General features: G+C 40.0%; 1 protein-coding gene across 1 annotated transcript in view; it reads left to right on the forward strand.

Moving 5' to 3' along the window:
- LOC138711956 (fatty acid synthase-like) overlaps positions 1 to 20,659 on the forward strand; it is a 101,224-nt gene that overhangs the window by 66,190 nt on the left and 14,375 nt on the right. Inside the window, exons 27-32 of the mRNA XM_069843268.1 lie at positions 1,713 to 1,893; positions 5,561 to 5,706; positions 10,766 to 11,013; positions 12,522 to 12,846; positions 18,534 to 18,689; positions 20,440 to 20,652. Coding sequence (XP_069699369.1) covers positions 1,713 to 1,893; positions 5,561 to 5,706; positions 10,766 to 11,013; positions 12,522 to 12,846; positions 18,534 to 18,689; positions 20,440 to 20,652 — 1,269 coding nt within the window. The remainder of the gene's footprint in view (positions 1 to 1,712; positions 1,894 to 5,560; positions 5,707 to 10,765; positions 11,014 to 12,521; positions 12,847 to 18,533; positions 18,690 to 20,439; positions 20,653 to 20,659) is intronic.

Here is a 20,659-nt window from a genome sequence, read left to right on the forward strand (position 1 = left end):
AAGTTTTAATCCTGGTTGAGTGTAAGAAAAAGCCTTACGGCCTTAACTCTGCCGGGTTAAATAAAACCATTATTATTATTATTATTATTATTATTATTATTATTATTATTATTATTATTATTATCGTTGTTGTTATTATTATTATTATTATTATTATTATTATTATTATTATTATTATTATTATTATTATTATTATAAAATATTAAAACATATCAGGAAGTAGCTACATCTCACTTGACGATATGTATCAGAGGAAATGAACTGGTCACCTTATCCTGTTATCTCCTGGCTAGTTGCCTCATGGGTGTTGTCTTACTGGTGTCACTTGTGAGATTCAAACCTGTCTTCACACAGTTGACTACACAACATGAATAAAGACAAAACACAATCTGGATATATAAATCCTTGCTCCAAAAAGGAAACTATTTTAGGTTATTATAAGACTTTATGGCATAACTCTTCTTTCCAAGAAAATATTTAGAAGACAGAACTTAAAGATGAATAATAATTTATCACAGTAGAATTGAAAGAACCTCTGAAGAAAAACAAAAAATAGTAAAACGCCACGAGAAGATGGTGTCAATTCTTAATGATATAAATATGCAGGAGATTTGTTTCATGGACGATTGTTACCTGTATGTTTTTTAACAATAAAGGTACATATCAATCTACAGTTTTACCTGAAGAATGGAAAAGCAGTGTAATCATCCCCATATACAAAGAAAAAAGATAAACAAAAACGTAGAAAATTATAGAGGCTTCAGTCTCCTTATATTAATAGTGCACATTATAAAATATTCATTAAGATTTTAAATGAAATAATTAAAAACTCAACCGACAATTTCCTGTTAGAGTGGCAGACGATGACATACAATATGCAGGAACACTACCCCTGAATGGGTATCAGAATTAATTTTACAAGGTAGATCCTGCGTTTAACCATTGTTCAGTATCAAACTAATTTTAGAAATGCTACGAGACCCATTTTGTATTTCTTGATTATTGAAAGCTTTGAACAAAGTTGAAAGAGACTCTTCATTTCTAAAGATGTGGTAAATTTGTTGTAGATGTATAGATATATGGACTTTTTATATGACATATTACAGCAAAAGAATGTACCAAATTTACTACTACAGCACAATAAAAAATACACTAACAACAAAATCAGGTCGTCTACAAGTAACGAAAGTAATGAATTTGAAAGAGTCGAATGATAGCGGGTAACGAAATTATGCATATTATTCCTTCACTTGCTTACTCTTGGTTCCGGGATGGGATATATCACATGAAAATGAAAAATACCTACTGATACACAAGAAAAGTACAAAGTTCACATAGGTTTCAGGATTACTGAATAATGCTCTGGAACCTTATTTAGTACACAAATGCTCTCGAGTCAGAATATGTACTGCTTAGTCGTTTCTACACCACTTCTATATGGTAGTGAAATTTTGGACTCTGTAGCAAAAGGACAAACAAAGATTAAGAATAGTTGAAATGAAATTTTTCAGAAGAACAGCGTGAAATACCATTTTGGATCTAAAAGGAAATTGAATCTAGAAGAATTGGAGGTTGAATCTATTGAGAACAAAATTTATCATAAAATAACTAAATTAATGCGAAATGTATATAACATTTTGTATGATTTACTATTTGTTCCTTTTCTCATTTTATAAAAATTTGAGCAGCCAGTTCTGTTGTGTGTGTGACAGGCATGGAGGTGTTCCTGAAGGGTACTAGCTTCCACGGGGTCATGCTGGACAATATCTTCACTGCACCCATAGACGTGAGGCGAAGTTTGTACAACTTGATGTGTGAGGGTTTGAAGTCAGGAGCCGTGCAGCCTCTCACAAGAATTGTATTCCCTGCGAAAGAGGTGGAGCAAGCCTTCAGGTGTGTACGGCTAGTCTCAGTATTTGGGTCTTTGCGTCTTGAGCCTGAATGAATAACAATAATACGATTACAGTAGTTAAACAAGAATACAAGCCATTATAACAAATGACAATAGGAACAGAGTCATAACACGGCCTAGTGATAAATACTCAAAGATCCTACACATGCAGTATGACCTAACATGTTAAAGTGTGTATAAAGGTACGGTCACACGTCGCTACTTTTGCAGCGCTACTTTTATACTGCAGCTGCAAAAGTTGCGTGTCGTGTTCACACGTAAGCCAAAAGTAGCGTGCTGCACGCTACTTTTTGTGCTGCACAACCCGAGTGCTGCAAAAGTTGCAACTGGAGGTTGCGAGTCTGTTCACACACAAGGCGCTACTTTTGCAGCCGCAGTCATGCTGCAGGTTTCCATCTCCGTGCTGACTTCTCAATATACATTTTGTGGTTATGTTCGCATTATTAAGAAACTCATGCGAAAGCTTCCTTATCTATTATTTGCTTTTCTGTCGTATCTAGTATTCAGAAATTGACATTATTTTTACTATAAAGCTTTTAAAAACGCCTATATACTTAAATGATAACGAACAGTATATTCACGTAATCAATGTTGGTAATCCTCCTATTTGGAACTACGCTACGGAAAATTAAAAAAATGAATTATATCGTCACCAATTGTGCTCAGACTGTGTTGTGTATTTAATAACTGTTACAAATAATTTATTTTCATCACATTTAACATTAAAATATATCCACACAATAAAAGTATCATTGGCACATTTGGGTGGTAACACTGGTTGCAACCGCAGCAAACGTTTCAACAAAACCGATATCAAAAATGCTGCGGCTGCAACCCTGAGAACCCTGTTCACATGTCGCTACTTCTAAGCTGCGCGCAGCATGGAAAAGTAGCGGGCAGCAGGTTCGGCAGCCGCTACTTTTCGGGTTGCACCGTTGTTCACACGTCGCAGTACAAGAGTTGCGTAGTTTTTTGTACTGCAGCACTGCAAAAGTAGCGACGTGTGATCGTACCTTAAGTAAACTTAAGAGACAGTAATACACACATCAAAATTAATTGATTAACTAGCGGACTTACTCGTGTTAATTATGTAAGTTTGTGCGGCTTACAGCTGTTTCGGTGCTTCATCACACCATCCTCAGATCCTACTAGATCTCGGCGTCATCTCGAACTTCTCTGCCTGTTATGTGGGTGCGTTTGATTGTTGAAAGGTGTTGAAAAGTGGAATCAAATAGTGTGTGTGTGTGTGTGTACTGAAATTGATCTGTGTGTTGAGAATTTGATTGGGGTGTGTTTTAGTGTTGTAATATCCATGTTTCTGCCCCATATGATACCACACAAAGCACTTCACTAGTCTCTTCCTTAGTTCTTTCTCCAGAGGTCCGCAGAAGATGCTCCTTTTTCTATTAAAAGCTTCCTTGGCCATTGCTATCCTCCTTTTGATTTCCTGGCAGCAGCTCATGTTACTGCTTATAGTACACCCCAAGTATTTGAAGCTGTCCACTTGCTCTACTGCCTCATTTAGTATTCGCAAGTTAAGATAGGGTGCAATTTGAAATTCAAAAGTAGGGGAGGGGGTGAAGGGGTGGAACAGAAAATTCAATCAACAGTCCAAAATTAAATGGACGTGTTTTTATTCAAAATCGTTGTTGTTGGCCACTTTTGGGATCATCTAACCCATCTTGCTTCTTGCCTCCCGGTAAAGAGCACTCAGCTTTCTGCACTGAAGCAGATGTTTTTTATTCATTGACGATCCTGGAATGTTGCACAGTGGACATTCTTCTGTGTTATAAATTCCAATCTTGCAAAGATGTGATGCAAGGCAGTCATGTCCTGTATTCAACCTGAAAATAGCTACGGCTTCCTTTCTGGATTTTAGGCTATATATCTTCCAAAATTTATTTATTTCTGCCCATTTTTTCCCTTGTGATTCTTGATTATATTTATGGAGTATTTCTGCTACTGATTTAGTTTTAATTTTGATATCTAATGTTTGAGTATTCATAGTTTTATTTTGTCTGTGTAATTTTGTGCCCTTTTTTGCTACATAGTTCATCAGCAATGTCGTTACTATTTATGCCAACGTGTGACGATCACTGAAAACATATTTTAGTTTGTCTTTTAATCAAAATCGTGTCCCCTGCAATCTAAAATTATTCAAGGGGGGAAGTTTTGAAATGAACGCATGATATTTGCAAAGTCACAGTCATTAAATGTTCAGTAATGTTGTACTCTTACAGGGTTTCATCAGAATTTTTGTTTCCAATAAAATATTCTTTATCATTTTTATATGCTAAGAAAGCTCTTGGCTGCTGAGTTTGCAATATAATACCACTATAGTACATTTATGTGCCCTTTTAATATATGGGTAATAATATAATAATATGGCATAAGTTTTCGTCCATGATGCTTGGGCACGCATATCACACTCCTTCTTGTTGAAAAGAGCTTCAAAAAGTGTAGCATCTGTAATTAGAACAGCACGATGGAGAAGTTAGAGTGAAGACAATGACCGTGATGACGAAAACAGCGCAGAATGAAGAAGTTAATTTATTATAACAAGCACGTAGTAACATTCAAGATAAAAGTAGTTAATTTACTGACACATGCTATTAATATTACAGGCTATCATGTAAACGGTCGCTTAAGCAAGACAAGTGACATGTAATTTGTCGTCCATATATTTGTGGAAATTTTATTTTTGTATTGCCCCCCCACTCCCCTTTTCAGAAGTGGGGTGCGCGGCTTATATGAGGGGTATTCGAGAAAATACAGTACCTAATTAATGTTCCTAAGTAGTTAAACTCATTTTCTGTATTAGTAAATTTTAATATTGTTATTCACATTTAAATTTCGAGTAAGCACAAAATATATTGTTTTGTTACTTTTTTCTTTTTCTCTATATGACGGACAAAATATAATTTTCCGGCTGCAAAAGGGTATCTGTCGGATACAGGGGGAGAGCCATTAATCCTTCCCATTGAAGTCTTTAAGGAACCAACCTGGACAAATACCCAATGTTCCATCCCCACCTTCCCGTGGTGCAGCGGTTAGTAAGCATAATTTACAAGGGAGGGGCTACTCATCAATTAGCACTGGTCAGCCTGATGAGTTAATGACCGAATTTGGTATAATTTTCCTCTATTCAATACCTAATTCCCTCTTTACCCTTTCCTATCCAGTCCTCTGACTGAACTCTTACTTTCTTCGACCTCGACGGCATTAGAGCATTCGAGGCCTAGGGGTTCATTTCCCTTTCCTTCCTCCTCTTTCTACTTTTCTGTTCCTAGTGCTGACCTGCTATGGCACTAAAATCGTCCTCCAGTGGCTTAAGGAGGGAAAGCTGGTGATCAACAAGATCTCTCAGCTAGGTCCAATGGACCTGTCGACCAACAGCAGGTGTGGTCCTGGGGGTTGTGTGTGAATGAAGTAGCCACCAAAACGTTAAAATATGGTGTTCACTTAAATCGGCTACAACTTGCCATTTTCAAATATTGGAGTGCCAGAGGTCAAATGACTTTATTGTCAAACACCTGGCATTAGAAAACAACAACAAATATAATTTCCCGTGCTTATCCGAAGAAGAAAGGTTTTAGTGTTTAATTTTGTGGATATTTGACTGGTCCAGTCCATGTTACTGTGTTCCAGGTTCATGACAAGCGGCAAACACATAGGCAAGGTGTTGGTGCAGATCCGACCTGAAGAAGAGGAGAAGGCTGTTATTCCAAGCACAATTCTTATGCAGGCTCAGCCGAGATTCATCTGCAAACCAGAGTGCACCTATGTAATTGCAGGTATCCAGTATTGATCTGTTTAAATGATCGTACTTGACAGCTATTTACGATATGACTGCTTTTGTGATTATTGATTTGAATGATTCTTTTTAAATTATTCAAATCTGTCGTGGAACCACAGTTGGCTTCTCTGTTGTAAAAAGGGAGTAAGGGAGCCAGTGCTAAGCATTGAGATTCTGTGTCTTAGAAATATAATTATCCATCATCATCATCATCATCATCATCATCATCATCATCTCCTGACAAGTATTAGGCCAAGTGGCCTGTTACAGTTTTGTTTTCTGTGTATCTCTTCTGAGGTCTGCCATTGGATCTTTTTCCCATTAGTCGATAATTTAAAATTGTCTTTGGAAATCTGTTGTTACTCATTCTATTGACTTGATTTTTCCAGTTTTCTTGATACAGTCAAATGTCGTTTGAACGAATTTTTAGGGACCTTGTCGTTATTTTCGTTATACTGGAATATGTCGTTTTAAGGAATTTCTAGGGATCCTGTTATCATTTTCGTTATAATGAAAGTTCGTTATAATATTGATCAATGCTACTTTTTACACAAATGTCATAACTATATGTTTTATTGATTAAAGTTCACGTTAACACTTTGTTTGTTAAAAACATAAAATTACTTAGTCACACGTTAAAAAGTATTAAAATATTTAAAAAAGGTGTATACCTTCGACAGACGGCCCGTTTCGACGTGATGTCACGTCTTCATCAGTGTCTCTTGAACTACTGGTGATCTTGAATTCTGCGATGTGCATTTGTCGATTGTAGGGGTGGGGGTATGTTGCTCTTATGGTGGGGGCTGGTTGTTTGTGTGTTATGACGTATCATGACGTCGAATAATGTGTGGGTATTGAACTGTAATTGTGTATTAAGTATATGTTGTGGGTATATTATTGTATGTTTATATATTTCGTATTGTTCTAAGATGTTTAACTGTGAACTTTTTGGTGTGATGTGTAAAATTTCCATATCTGTTTCTATATTATTGTAGTCATGATTATTGTTGATAATGTGGACTGCATAATTTGATGTGATGTAGGGTTTGGTTATAGCTTTAATGTGTTCATTATATCTTGTATGAAAGGATCTTCCTGTCTGTCCTATGTAAAAATGTGGGCAACTATTGCATTTTAGTTTGTAGACCCCAGTTGAATTATATTTATTTGAATGTTTAATGTGATTATTTAGGTATTTCTGTGTTGTGTTATTTGTTTTGTATGCAATTTTGTACTTTAGTTTTCTGAATGAAGTTGCAATTTTGTGGGTAATGGTATTGTGATATGTTAATGTTATGTATTTATTCTCGCGTGCTGTTTGCGTTGGTTTGTTCTGTTTTTGTTTTGCCTTTTTTATTAGTGTGTCTATTATGTTAGGGTTGTATCCATTGTCTTGTGCTATATATTTTATTGTGTTTAGTTCTTCAGTGTAGTTGTCATTGTTCATTGGTATATTAATTAATCTGTGTGTCATTGTACGGAAAGCTGCATGTTTATGTTATATGGGATGGTTTGATGAATTGTGTATATGTGTTGTGGTTGTAGTGGGTTTCCTGTATATTTTGAATTCGTGTCTGTTATTTGTTTTGGTTATGGTGATGTCTAAGAAGTTTATAGCTTGGTTATGTTCTGTTCCTATTGTATATTTTAATTTGTGATGTATTTTGTTGAGTTGTTGATGTAGGTTTCCTATTTGTCTTTTGTTTCCATTATATAGGACTATTATGTCATCTACATATCGATGCCAGTACATTATTTTCTCTGCGTATGTTTTACTAATAAGGAAAAGTCTGTAATTTCTTTCTGATTTGACAATTGATTCTTCTAGATAATTTATGATGTAGCACATATAGGCTAATCCAGAAATCCATATAGAGTGTTAGGCCCGTAACACACTTGAAGAGTTTTCGCTAGCGAGAAATGTGTTGCGAGAAAGAGGCGAAGAGCCTTCCTCCACACACTTGGCGAGTTCTCGCTATCACAGATCACACCTCGCTATGATCATCTATGCACTGCCTTCATGCAGAAAGCATTTTTCTGATTATAGTAATCACTCGTTGGGGGAAATATTATAGGTTATGTATTTACGTATATTGTCGTACTTAAATATATAACCTGTAAGTATATTGTCGTACTTTACAAATTACGTACGAACGCTATGTTGAATCTGAGTATTCAGATGATGAGGAAATGGAGTTACATGAACATATTTTGTTAATGAAAAGAAAAAGTAGGCCTAAAATTAAAAGTCAAAAATACCTGAAAATCACATTGTATCTTACGAAAATAAGGGCGAGTTTTGGACACTGGTTTCGATTTGAATGATGATACGTTTAGGCGTTATTTCAGGTTGAATGGACCTCTTTTTTTTTTTTTTTTTTTTTTTTTTTTTTTTTTTTTTTCATGAGAGTTCTTTGCTATATTCTGATTAAAATTACGTAAACTGTTAAGACATATAGATACATTATTTCAAATATATAATTAATACTATTACATCTCATCAAAATAAAATATAACCCTATTTATTTTCAGATAATCTGATATTTGTCTCCAGATTTCTTCTTTAAATTTCGTGTTTTTATAGTTTTCATCCCGTGTATCATATAAATAGGCCTACGGATGATATCGTACAAGTTCGATAAGTTTCTGACTGCAATTATCAGCCATCTTGCCTCATTTTCAAATAAAAACAATACAACTCATCGCCACCTGTGATATCTTTTTCTACATTCAATCGTCATAAAGAGTATAAATGTCAAACATCTTTGATAAATGTGTCGAGAAAATTCGCTGAGCTACCGATTCCAGCGAGAAACTCGCGCGAGGTTTTTGTCTCGAACGAGAATCTCTTCCAGTGTGTGGACGTCCATTTGAATCCATGTTATCAATTTTTTAATTTTCTCGCAAAACATTTCTCGCTGGCGAAAACTCTGCAAGTGTGTTACGGGCCTTAGTTGGGAGACTGGAGGCAAAAAGACTTTGGGGAGGCCGAGACGAAGATGGGAGTATAATATTAAAATGGATTTGGGGAGGTAGGATATGATTGAAGAGACTGGGTTAATTTTACTCTGGATAGGGACCGAAGTGAGGGCGGCAAGTACGTAAGTAAGTAAGATAATTTACAATAACACTTGCACTTTTTGTCCAGTCAAAAATAGTCATAAATCATTAGCAACATTTATAGCTTCGGCAAGAAACCTTTTTTTTTTTTTTTTTCCACTATCATTATCACTACATACAGATTCTGTATCACTTCCACCCACACCACCTTCTTCTTGCATTACACTACAGACAATGCTCTCTCCTGTAACCTCCTTTTCAACAGTCACTGCATTGTCGATATCAATGAAATCTTCTGGTTTCACATCTGTAGGTGTGTTATTCTTCTCACATATCTGAGTCTAACTCTTCAATGTCATCCTTTTTCTTCTTCAATCACTGACAAAATTCCAGACTTCCGCCAGCAGTTCATTATAACCATTGAGAGCAAGCTTCTCCATGCTGAAGTGAACATCTTCAATTGATATGTCTGTGTGCGCCAGTAACAAACCACTTCGTTGTAATGATCATATTATGTATCATGAAGGGGAAATTTTTATTTTCGTTATATGGAAGTTCATACAATTGAAATAATTTAACATTGAACCTTATGCAGGTAATGAAAGGAAATACAATTTATTCCATTGTACTGACGAATTCGTTAAACTGGCGTTTGTTAAAACGACATTTGACTGTATCGCCAAATATACAGTGGAACCTCGATTTTGGGTTTCTCGATTTAAGATTTACCCGCATTTTGCGTTCTTATTTTGCACTCCCAGCAGAAGTCCCATATACGCAATGCTGTTTTTACCCTGATTTAATGTTTCTCGATTTAGTGTTTTACCCGCATTTATGAAACAAATTTTTTGTCCCAACAGAGAAAATTAACTTCGATTGTACGTTTTTTCAGCCCTAAATGTTTATTTCCTTGTCCAAGGTCGTTTCAATAACAGTTCCTATCCCTCTCCTTATCTACCGTGCGTACCCAGATGAGATACCTGATGCAACACAGTGCCAGAAACCACGTGTTAATCATGTGCTGCGGTGCATGAGAATCATTCACAACAAAGCATCGCATTAAGACAATTTTAGGGCTTCTAATGGATGGCTTTAAGCAGCATGACATTACATACAAAAATGTGTGTGATGGAAGTGCAATTGTTCGAGATAAGGCTACACTTTCAACTTTTTTTTTTTTCACCTGAAGACCAAGATATAATCTTCGAAACATTTTGAATTACTTAAAATAAGCACTGGAAAAAGTCCAATCTACACCTCTTTACGTAGGAATCCCTTAATAATATACTAGTATCCTAAAGACTCACCCCTCCCCATAAAAATATTCTGTTGATGTCCTTGCTGCAGGGAGATTCATGCGATGCAGATGTTCTGCAAATATGACACCCCCAGTTCTCGCACTGTGTTGGCTTGTAGCCATCTCCAGGGTGTATTTCCCTTGATTCCTGTTTTCCCATCTTCTTGCCAGACTTATACACAGTGGGTTTAAATTTCTCGATATCTGTTTTAGTAATATTTCTTGTTGTATTAGTCTATAATACCATAGTGGCTGGGATTTTCTATGCTGCATTTGCTTGATTACTCATATGATTCCGAATGTAAGTTTACATTTGAGTGTTATGTGGATTTCTGATTTTGATTCTGCAAATGAGCATTTTTTTTTATCTTTAAGTTCATTTTGATTGCTTTCAATTGTGTTCACTCTCTGTTAAGGATACACATGACAGTTTCATATTTTTATCTAATGTTTTGTAACCAAGTTGTTACTGTATTTGTTTTGACATTTGTTTGTCATTTCATAACTCCAATCAGTTTCTGCATTGTACCTTCTGTCGTTATCCTTTTTAATATCAGCTTTATTCTCTTCATGTCTGCATTGTCTTAATTCTTGAAAATTATTTTTTTTTATAATTCTTTCTATTTGTAGTACTTAAATTACTTTTCAAGTGTCACGCAGTCTTGTGTATAGTAGTAGTCAAGGCCCTTTCTTACTGCAGGTGGTTTGGGGGGCTTTGGCCTGGAACTGGCGGACTGGCTGGTGCTGCGAGGAGCCCGCAAGCTGGTGCTGACATCTCGCAGTGGCTTGCGGACTGGCTATCAGAGCTACCGGGTGCGCATCTGGCGTAGTTACGGCGTTACTGTAAACATCTCCTTGGCCGACATCATGTCCGAGGAGGACGTAACAACTCTTCTGTCAGAAGCGAATAAACTCGGACCAGTGGACGCCATCTTCAACCTCGCTGTGGTTAGTTTTCACGTATCAGCATACTGCGTAGTTAAAGGTTTCAAAATCATTTCGCTCCCATTTCAGTTTCCTTCATGCATATCATGTACATAGTATTTGAAACCTGAAAGTTGTTTGTTTGGTTTGTTATTTAGTTATTCTGTGTATTAACTGGTGGTGTGTTTTTCATTGTCCATTTCTTTGTTTCTTGTTTGATTTTTCATTTTTAATTTGGTTGATTTGTAGTTTATTCCTTCGTTGTTTGCTTGCTTGTTTGTATCTTTGTTGGTTGGTTTGTTTGTATGCTTGCTTCCGTGTTAGCTTGTTTGTTTGCTTCCATGACTTGTTAGTTGGTTGGTTAGTCATTGAATGTTTGTTTGTTTCGTTAAGGTACGATCACACGTCGCTACTTTTGCAGCGCTGCAGTACAAAAAACTGCGCAACTCTCGTACTGCGACGTGTGAACAACGGTGCAACCCGAAAAGTAGCGGCTGCCGAACCTGCTGCCCGCTACTTTTCCATGCTGCGCGCAGCTTAGAAGTTGCGACGTGTGAACAGGGTTCTCAGGGTTGCAGCCGCAGCATTTTTGATATCGGTTTTGTTGAAACTTTTGCTGCGGTTGCGACCAGTGTTGCCACCCAACTGTGCCAATGATACTTTTATTGTTTGAATATATTTTAATGTTAAATGTGATAAAAATAAATTATTCGTAACAGTTATTAAATACACAACACAGTGTGAGCATATTTGCTGACGATATAATTCACTTTTTTAATTTTCTGTAGTGTAGTTTCAAACAGGAGAGTTGCCAATATTGATTACGTGAATATGGTGTTGGTTATCATTTAAGTATATATGCGTTTTTAGAAGCTTTATAGTAAAAATAATGCCAATTTCTGAATACTAGATACGACAGAAAAGCAAATAATAGATAAGGAAGCTTTCACATCAGTTTCTTAATAATGCGAACATAACCACAAAATGTATATTGAGAAGTCAGCACGGAGATGGAAACCTGCAGCATGACTGCGGCTGCAAAAGTAGCGCCTTGTGTGTGAACAGACTCGCAACCTCCAGTTGCAACTTTTACTGCACTCAGGTTGCGCAGCACAAAAAGTAGCGTGCAGCGTGCTACTTTTGGCTTACGTGTGAACACGACACGCAACTTTTGCAGCTGCAGTACAAAAGTTGCGCAGCAGAAGTAGCGACGTGTGACCGTACCTTTAGTTGCATCACTGACAAGTATTTCCATTCACTTTTAGTCTGTCCTGTGTTTCCTTGGTTATTTGATTTGTTTGCCTACGATGAAAGTATAATAATCGAGAATGTCCAATGAGTTTAATAATTCTATTGAACCAGGCGAGACAAAGTAGCAACCCCTCACTGCACAATAGGGATTGCCCATTGAATTGTGTGATTGTAACATACTTAGATGCGATGGTGACCAGGGTGGGGGTGGCGGCGACGAGAGTTGTGGTGGGTAGCAGCAGCAATAACAATAATAACATCTACAGTGTCTACTGTCACAGGTGTTGCAGGACAGCTTGCTTTCGAATCAGACTGAGGCCAGCTTTGCTGCCTGTGTGGGCCCCAAGGCGCTTGCCACTCGCCTGCTGGATAAGCTTTCTCGCCAGATGTGTCCGCTGCTGCAGAAATTCGTGGTGTTCTCGAGCGTCTCCTGTGGGCGTGGCAATGCTGGACAGGCCAACTACGGCATGAGCAACTCAGTGATGGAGCGGGTGTGTGAAGCAAGGGTCAGGGACGGCCTACCAGGGCTGGCTGTGCAGTGGGGCGCTGTGGGAGATGTGGGGCTGGTGGCAGAGATGCACGAGGACCACAAGGAGCTAGTTATAGGTACCTCATGTTATACTACAACAGAGAACGAACTCATTTCTTTGCAGCATGTTGTTTCATGTTTTTGGATCAGAAGACTGGACTGGATTGTATTGATGTATCTCTGAACGATGTTTACTGTTGAAAGCATTGTTAAATCAAAAACTGCTACAAGTACTACAAACTGGACGAGATTGATATTGAATGAAGTTTGTAGGTCTAGGATTGATTGATGTGGACTGAACTAAAATGAAATAGGCCTGAATATTTATTGAAATGCTTTAACCAAGTGAATATGGAGTGAATTGAAACAGGAAGAATTGCACTCCATTGGACTGGTTGATTAGAATATTGTAAATTTTATTAGTAACAACAATGTAATTTATTCGTCACAACAATAATTCCTTTCTACAATTCACCTTAAACGCTCTCGTCAACAATTGGATCTTCACTCCACACAGTATTCGTTATAGCACTCCACCGACGACAATGACAATTTACTTGGACTATTTCGCACAACAATGAACTGTTAATCTTAACTAATATTTACAAAGCACTATTTACAAATCAGAACTATCAGTTCTCAGTTCACAGTTCTTCTATCTCAGTCACTCGAGTCCACAGTATCTCGAACCACAGACCTTCAGAGACAGTTCACTGTACTCGAACTCGGGTCCCTCCAACTGCGGTCCACTGCACTCGAACTCAGGTCCCTCCAACTGCGGTCCACTGCACTCGAACTCAGGCCTTCGGATGCTGACGCAGATGCGGACGCACACTCGAGTCGAACTCCGGCTGGCTTGCTTGCTCTGGCTTTCTCACTGACTGAATAACTGAAAACTCTGAAACTGCCGTCGTTCCTTCGCGACCGTAATTTATAACCATAGCGACGTAACCTCGAAGTTTCCACCCGTCTCTAGAGATGGCATTCCAGAGAAATCCAGGGCCCTCTCCTCTCTACCAGCACCAGATGCGCGCGCAAACTCGTCGCGTGACGTAATACACCCTCTCTCTTCTCTCCACCGCGCGACGTCACTCAATGTTCCGTGGAGCCTGTGCGATCTGCTTTCATGCGGGACGCTGGTCGTGAGTTCGAATCTCACGTCGCTGTCACATTGCTCCCTCCTTAGGACTGCTCGTCTCGGGCAGTCCCTTGGTAGGCTGCTAGTCGGTCCAACGTTTGGGGTCCTCCGGCTGCTCCCTCCTTATGGTGGTGCCACCCCATCCTTGACTTGGCTGGGCAGCAATACTCGTACTGCGTGGGCGCCATCTTGCTTTTCCACTTGGCCCTCCAAGGAGAGCTCGCTGGCCACGGGTTGGTCCTCGGCGTCCATCAGGAACACTTCATCCCGACCAAGACGGAGTATACGGCGCCGGACGTCCACCGTCGCATCGAGTAACCGCATGGCGTCGAGTCCCAGGACGACGTCCTCGGTGATGTTGGCGACGAACACCCACATCTCCAGTTTCCTCTTCCCCAAGGTCAGGTCCAGGAAGACCTCTCTCTGGATGGGCAAGCTCTCGCCTGAAGCAGTCCGTAGCTCGTATTGGCGAAGCGGCGTCCTCCCAGGTAGGCCCCGCACGACGTCTGGTCTGGCGATAGTGAGCATCGCCCCGGTGTCCACCAGTACTCTGCATGGACGGCCTCTTATCCGTCCTTCAGCAATCAGCCCATCGTCGCATCTTCTGTCGACCGGTTTCAGGACGAGCCGAGTTGACGGTGATGATGGCGCCGACGTGCTCCTCCTAGCATCGGCCCCCTCTCTCTCCTGACTGTTGCCAGGTCGGTCGCAACTCCTCCGCAGGTGCCCCGGTTTACCGCAGGACCAGCAGGTGGGCACCCGTCGTCTCCGTTGCTCAGGCGACTGTTGGTTTCTCTCGGTGTCAGCCACCTCTCTCTCCTGCCTGTGGCCGGAGCGGTCGCAGTCCCTCCTTAGGTGTCCCGGTCTCCCGCAGGACCAGCAGTTGGGCGTCCGTCGTCTCCGCCGCTCTGTTGACTGTTGGCGCTCCTCGACGTCGGCCACCTCTCTCTCCTGCCTGTGACCGGATCGGTCACAGTCCCTTCTCAGGTGTCCCGGTCTGCCGCAGGACCAGCAGGTGGGCGCCCGTCGTCTCCGCCGCTCCGTTGACTGCTGGCGCTCCTCGACGTCGGCTACCTCTCTCTCCTGCCTGTGGCCGGATTGGTCACAGTCCCTTCTCAAGTGTCCCGGTTTGCCACAGGACCAGCAGATGGGCGCCCGTCGTCTCCGCCGCTCCGTTGACTGCCGCTCGGGTGGCTTCGGTTGGCGCCCCCCAGCATCCGTCGCCGTGACGCTCCTGATCCAGTGCGGTGTTGAGACTCCCGCCGCCGACTTGGCCGCCTCCATCCTGAGGGCCGCCGCCAGAGCTGCGTTGATAGTGCGATGCTCTGCCAGGAGTAGCTGTTGTCTTATTTCCGGGTCTCGAACTCCGCTGCCGAAGGTGTAGGCCGCCTCTCCAGAGATGAAATCATTAGGTAGGCCCCTGAGGGCCTTATGGGCCAGTTGTTCCACCGCCATCGCGAGTTCTTGTAGGGACTCGCCTGACTGTTGGACCCTCGTTTTTAGTTGGGTCCTGAATGCTGCCGCAAGTTGATGGTCACCATAACGTCCCTCCAGGGCCGCCATTATCTCAGCGGCTGTCCCATCTTCTGGAACGCTGTGAAGAATCTCCGACGCCTGTCCTTGAAGCGCGGTCAGCAACTGTGTAGTTTTCTCTGCTGGCGTCCACCCATTGTGCTCTGCGATGGCCTCGAACTGGCGACGGAATATCGCCCAAGACGTCGTACCGTCGAACTTCGGCGTCTTGACGTTGTGATGTCTGGCTGAAGGCGATGATTCCGCAGGGCCACTATATGGAGTCCTCAACTCTGTGGCCGCTTCTTGCATGGCACGTCGAACCTCCTCGGCAACTATCTGTTTATGTTCTCTAGCCTGGCGATCCACCAACGCGAGAATGTGCTTGTTTTCTTCAGCATGTCGGTCCATCAACGTGAGTATGTGCTTGTTTTCTTCAGCTTGTCGGTCCATCACCTCACTCGTCTGCTCTTGACGACGCTCGAGATCGCGGATTTTTCCGTCGAAATGGTCTACCTCCTGTCTCAACTCGGCTACTGTCTCGTTTATAGTTGTAAAATTCTGGTTTAGGTTATCCAAATCGGCCTTAAGTTAGTCTTTTACGATGGCGACAATTCCATCTACGTGGGCCGAAACGCTTTCAATTTGCGTAGTGACGTCATCTTTCACTCCGCTTATGTCGCCTTTCACTCCGCTTATGTCGCCTTTCACTCCGCTTATGTCGCCTTTCACTCCGCTTATGTCACTTTTCATCTCCGTTTTCACTTCACTTATGTCACTTTTCATCTCCGTTTTCACTTCACTTATGTCGTTCTTCAACTCTGCTTTTACGTCGCTTATGTCCTTTTTCATTTCTGCTTTCATTTCCGCGATGGCTTGCAGGATCTGCTGTAGGTTCTCCATTGTCGATAATGTCCCGATTCTGACACCAGTGTAAATTTTATTAGTAACAACAATGTAATTTATTCGTCACAACAATAATTCCTTTCTACAATTCACCTTAAACGCTCTCGTCAACAATTGGATCTTCACTCCACACAGTATTCGTTATAGCACTCCACCGACGACAATGACAATTTACTTGGACTATTACGCACAACAATGAACTGTTAATCTTAACTAATATTTACAAAGCACTATTTACAAATCAGAACTATCAGTTCTCAGTTCACAGTTCTTCTATCTCAGTCACTCGAGTCCACAGTATCTCGAACCACAGACCTTCAGAGACAGTTCACTGTACTCGAACTCGGGTCCCTCCAACTGCGGTCCACTGCACTCGAACTCAGGTCCCTCCAACTGCGGTCCACTGCACTCGAACTCAGGCCTTCGGATGCTGACGCAGATGCGGACGCACACTCGAGTCGAACTCCGGCTGGCTTGCTTGCTCTGGCTTTCTCACTGACTGAATAACTGAAAACTCTGAAACTGCCGTCGTTCCTTCGCGACCGTAATTTATAACCATAGCGACGTAACCTCGAAGTTTCCACCCGTCTCTAGAGATGGCATTCCAGAGAAATCCAGGGCCCTCTCCTCTCTACCAGCACCAGATGCGCGCGCAAACTCGTCGCGTGACGTAATACACCCTCTCTCTTCTCTCCACCGCGCGACGTCACTCAATGTTCCGTGGAGCCTGTGCGATCTGCTTTCATGCGGGACGCTGGTCGTGAGTTCGAATCTCACGTCGCTGTCACAATATTTTAAACTAGAATTACTTCAATTGTGATTGCATGAACACAAAACGAATGCAGTTAATTTCTGTGTATTAAACTAGACTGGACTGAATTCGCATGAGTTGAATTGAAGTGAACTGTAATTGCGTTGGTTGGAGTTCAGTTTCACTACATTTCATTAGAATACACACATAGTAGGAGATTGGACTGAACTACATCAGATTAGATTAGGGTAAATTAATTTAAGTAGATGGTATTGATTGGTTGTGTTGGAAGTGGGGGTAGTAGTAATTTAGTTCCTAGTTTATTGAACGACACTTCGAACTGTAGGGTTTATTCGGCATTAAAGTAATTTTTTCTTCCTCCATGTCAATAATGTCAGAAAAAGTGCTTGTACAAATTTTGGCCACTCGACCGCAATTATAAGGCCGTCCAGAAATTAATTTTCTTTGGGGCAGTTTATAGAAAGAAAGCACAATTTCATGGAAAGATTTATTGAAACAGATACAGCAATTGTTGCCCTATTTTTCAAGATATTTCCCACTGAAATTGAGGGATTTGTCATATCATGGGATCAATTTTTGTATCCCTTTGTCATAGAAATCTGCTGCCTGGGATCAGAACCAGTGTCTGCACCTCTCTGTTGATCCCACGGTATGACAAATGTCTCAATTCTGGTGGAGAATATGTTGAAAAATAGCGCAACACTTGCTGTATCTGTTCCAATAAATTTTTCCACGAAATTGTTCTTTCTAGGTAAAATCACTTTCTGGACGGCCTCGTAATTGCTCTCAAGTGGCCAAAATTTGTACAAGCACTTGTTTTGACATTATTAACATGGTGGAAGAAAAAAATTAACTTTTTTGTCTAGCCTCATGAGAATGTTTGCTTGTAAGTTACATTTTTCCAAATGTTTCTACTTATTTTGAAATAAAGTTAATCTGTGAAATAATCGTTTGAAAATGGAGGATTCTGGCCTCATATTGAAGTAAGTATGAAACCTAATTTTCAAAACATTTAATATTTGAGGAGCGAATTTTTCTCCTGAAATATTAATTGTCAATATTACAGATATAATTCTGTAGGACAAATTTATAAAAAAAAAAATAAAAAATAAAAAAATATCTTTAATATTTCAAAACAATGTTAACTTTAATGTTCATTATCTCAAAACTTTCATTTTGTGGGTTAGTTTCTTTTTGCGTCCATTTGTTCTTCCTCTGAAACATATCGTCAAGTGAGATGTGATAATAGATGTACATATCAGCCAGAACCTCAATCAGAGGTTTTGTTTTGAATCTGATTAATAGGGTTGGACTGAGTTACATTATATTTGTATTTAGTTTTAGTTGTGTTGTATTTGGTTGGTTTGGGTTGGGCTGAATTTGATTGCACTTTGTAGTCTATCAGATGCACTGCACAGCTGTGACTGATGTTGCAGGTGGCACGCTACAGCAGAGGATCTCGTCGTGTCTGGAGGTGCTAGACGTGCTACTGGCCCAGACTCACCCTGTGGTGGGCAGCATGGTGGTGGCAGAGAAGCGAGCGGGCAGTGGCAACTATGCAGACATCATGGAGTGTGTCAGCAGTATTTTGGGTGTGTACAGTCTTAGACACAAAAAAGACCTATCGTCTGTAACGCGAATTTGTCTTAAGTCTACTTTGAGCAGTATCTATCTGGTTCACACTATTAGGTTATTTTGTATCTAATTTATCCCTTGAATATATCTTTGTTATAGATTATATTAAAACATCTGATCTACTAGTATGAACAAACAGAAAAAACAACAACAAAAGAAAACAGAGGTGTAACAGAGCGAAGTCTTGCATAACAAATTTTTTCATGTGTAAATCTAAGCTCTCACAGAATCAACCGAAGTCTTGTGAACCAGAACAGGCAAGAATACTTAATCAATGAAGTTCTGTAAATGGTGCTGGGAAGGAGGTTTGCTGCTATTCACTTCTCTTTCCTCCACTACCTTGTGAGTGCCAGAATTACTTACTTCAATGCAAATTTTATTTTAATAGCTTGGAACCGTCAAGCTTCTAATGTTACAGTGTTATGTGAATGTACTGCAAATGTCCCTACTTAATGGAGTGGTTTCTAGATGTCAGTCAATTTTGTGTTTCCATTTAAGGCCTCGTTCCTAAAGCAGAGTTAAATGTAACCATAATTTATTTATTTATTTATTTACTTACTTATTTATTTATTTACAGTACAGATATTCGTTTACAAAAAAAATCGATAACGTCTGAAAAAAGAGATGAAACAGATACAAGTGTAAATACAAATTAAAATGGAAAATGAGAAAAGGAAAGAAAAAAAAAAGAACAGACAAATAGATACTACCTAAATAAAATATACAGATATAGATATAAATGAAAAATACAAAATATCATAGCCAAAAGAGAGAGAGGGGGGGAGGGAGGGAGAGGGGGGAGGGCGAGAGGGAGAAGGAGGGAGGGAGAGAGAGGTTTTTTTTTTGTGTATTTGTGTTTGTGTGTGTGTGTGTGTGTGTTTTTTTTTTTTTTTTTTTTTTTTTTTGCTCTGGATTTAACAATGAAGTCGTCATCCTTCTTGCTTCCCAATATTTTGATGGAAGGTCCACAAAATAGCCAAAAATGTAAAATGTAGCTATAATTGGCAAATTACAGAGTAACAAATAGCAATATTATATAAAATCACCTACCTTCAGTATATTAATAAGAAAATGTTTGTATTCCATGTAAGAAATGCAGAAATCTAGATCCCATGTTTTACATATTTCATTGAAATTTGAACACATTTTTTTGTGTTTGGTTTTTTATAATATAATAATTGATGATTTCTTAAATGTGAAGTTCTAGCGTTAATCTGGATTTGTGATAATATTTCGCTATTATCTACTAGACCGTTGAATATTTTATATAATAAAAGTTGTTCAGCAAGTAATCTACGACTGGCAAGAGACTTTAAATTAAATTCAGCAAGTAGATATTTGTACGAAATTTTGTTATGGAGGGCTGAACAATGATATCTTCTAAAATACAGATATCTAGAGAATCGTTTTTGAATTTTTTCAATTTGATTACTATGTAGTAAAGGACCAATTAAACGTGCCTTCATTTCATTCGAACTTCTGCCCAGCAATGATGCACACGAACACAAGGAATTTTCAATTCGAGATACATGTAAAAGAACTACCGGCAATTGATAGAATTAATATTATCTATACTTTCCTTAAAAAACGGTAGAAAGACTGATGGGAGGAAAGCAGAGAAGACGTCTCGTTTCTTTATTCACAGATGCTTTCCATCAAAAGATGGCCATGTGTTTCTACTTTGAGTTGCATGCTGTATGCTGGCAGGCATTCGAGACCTGAAGACCATCAGCCATACAACGACGCTGGCAGAGCTGGGGATGGACTCCATGACGGCCGTGGAGATCAAGCAGACCCTGGAGCGCGAGTTTGAAGTGCTGCTCACAGCGCAGGAGATCCGGAGCCTCACGTTTGGTCACCTGGAGAAGATCGCCGCCGACAGGAAGCAGGCCAAGAGTGCGAGAGAACAGGAGGCTCAAGGTACACT

The sequence above is a fragment of the Periplaneta americana genome, chromosome 2 (genome assembly GCF_040183065.1).
Source record: "Periplaneta americana isolate PAMFEO1 chromosome 2, P.americana_PAMFEO1_priV1, whole genome shotgun sequence".
NCBI lineage: Eukaryota > Metazoa > Arthropoda > Insecta > Blattodea > Blattidae > Periplaneta > Periplaneta americana.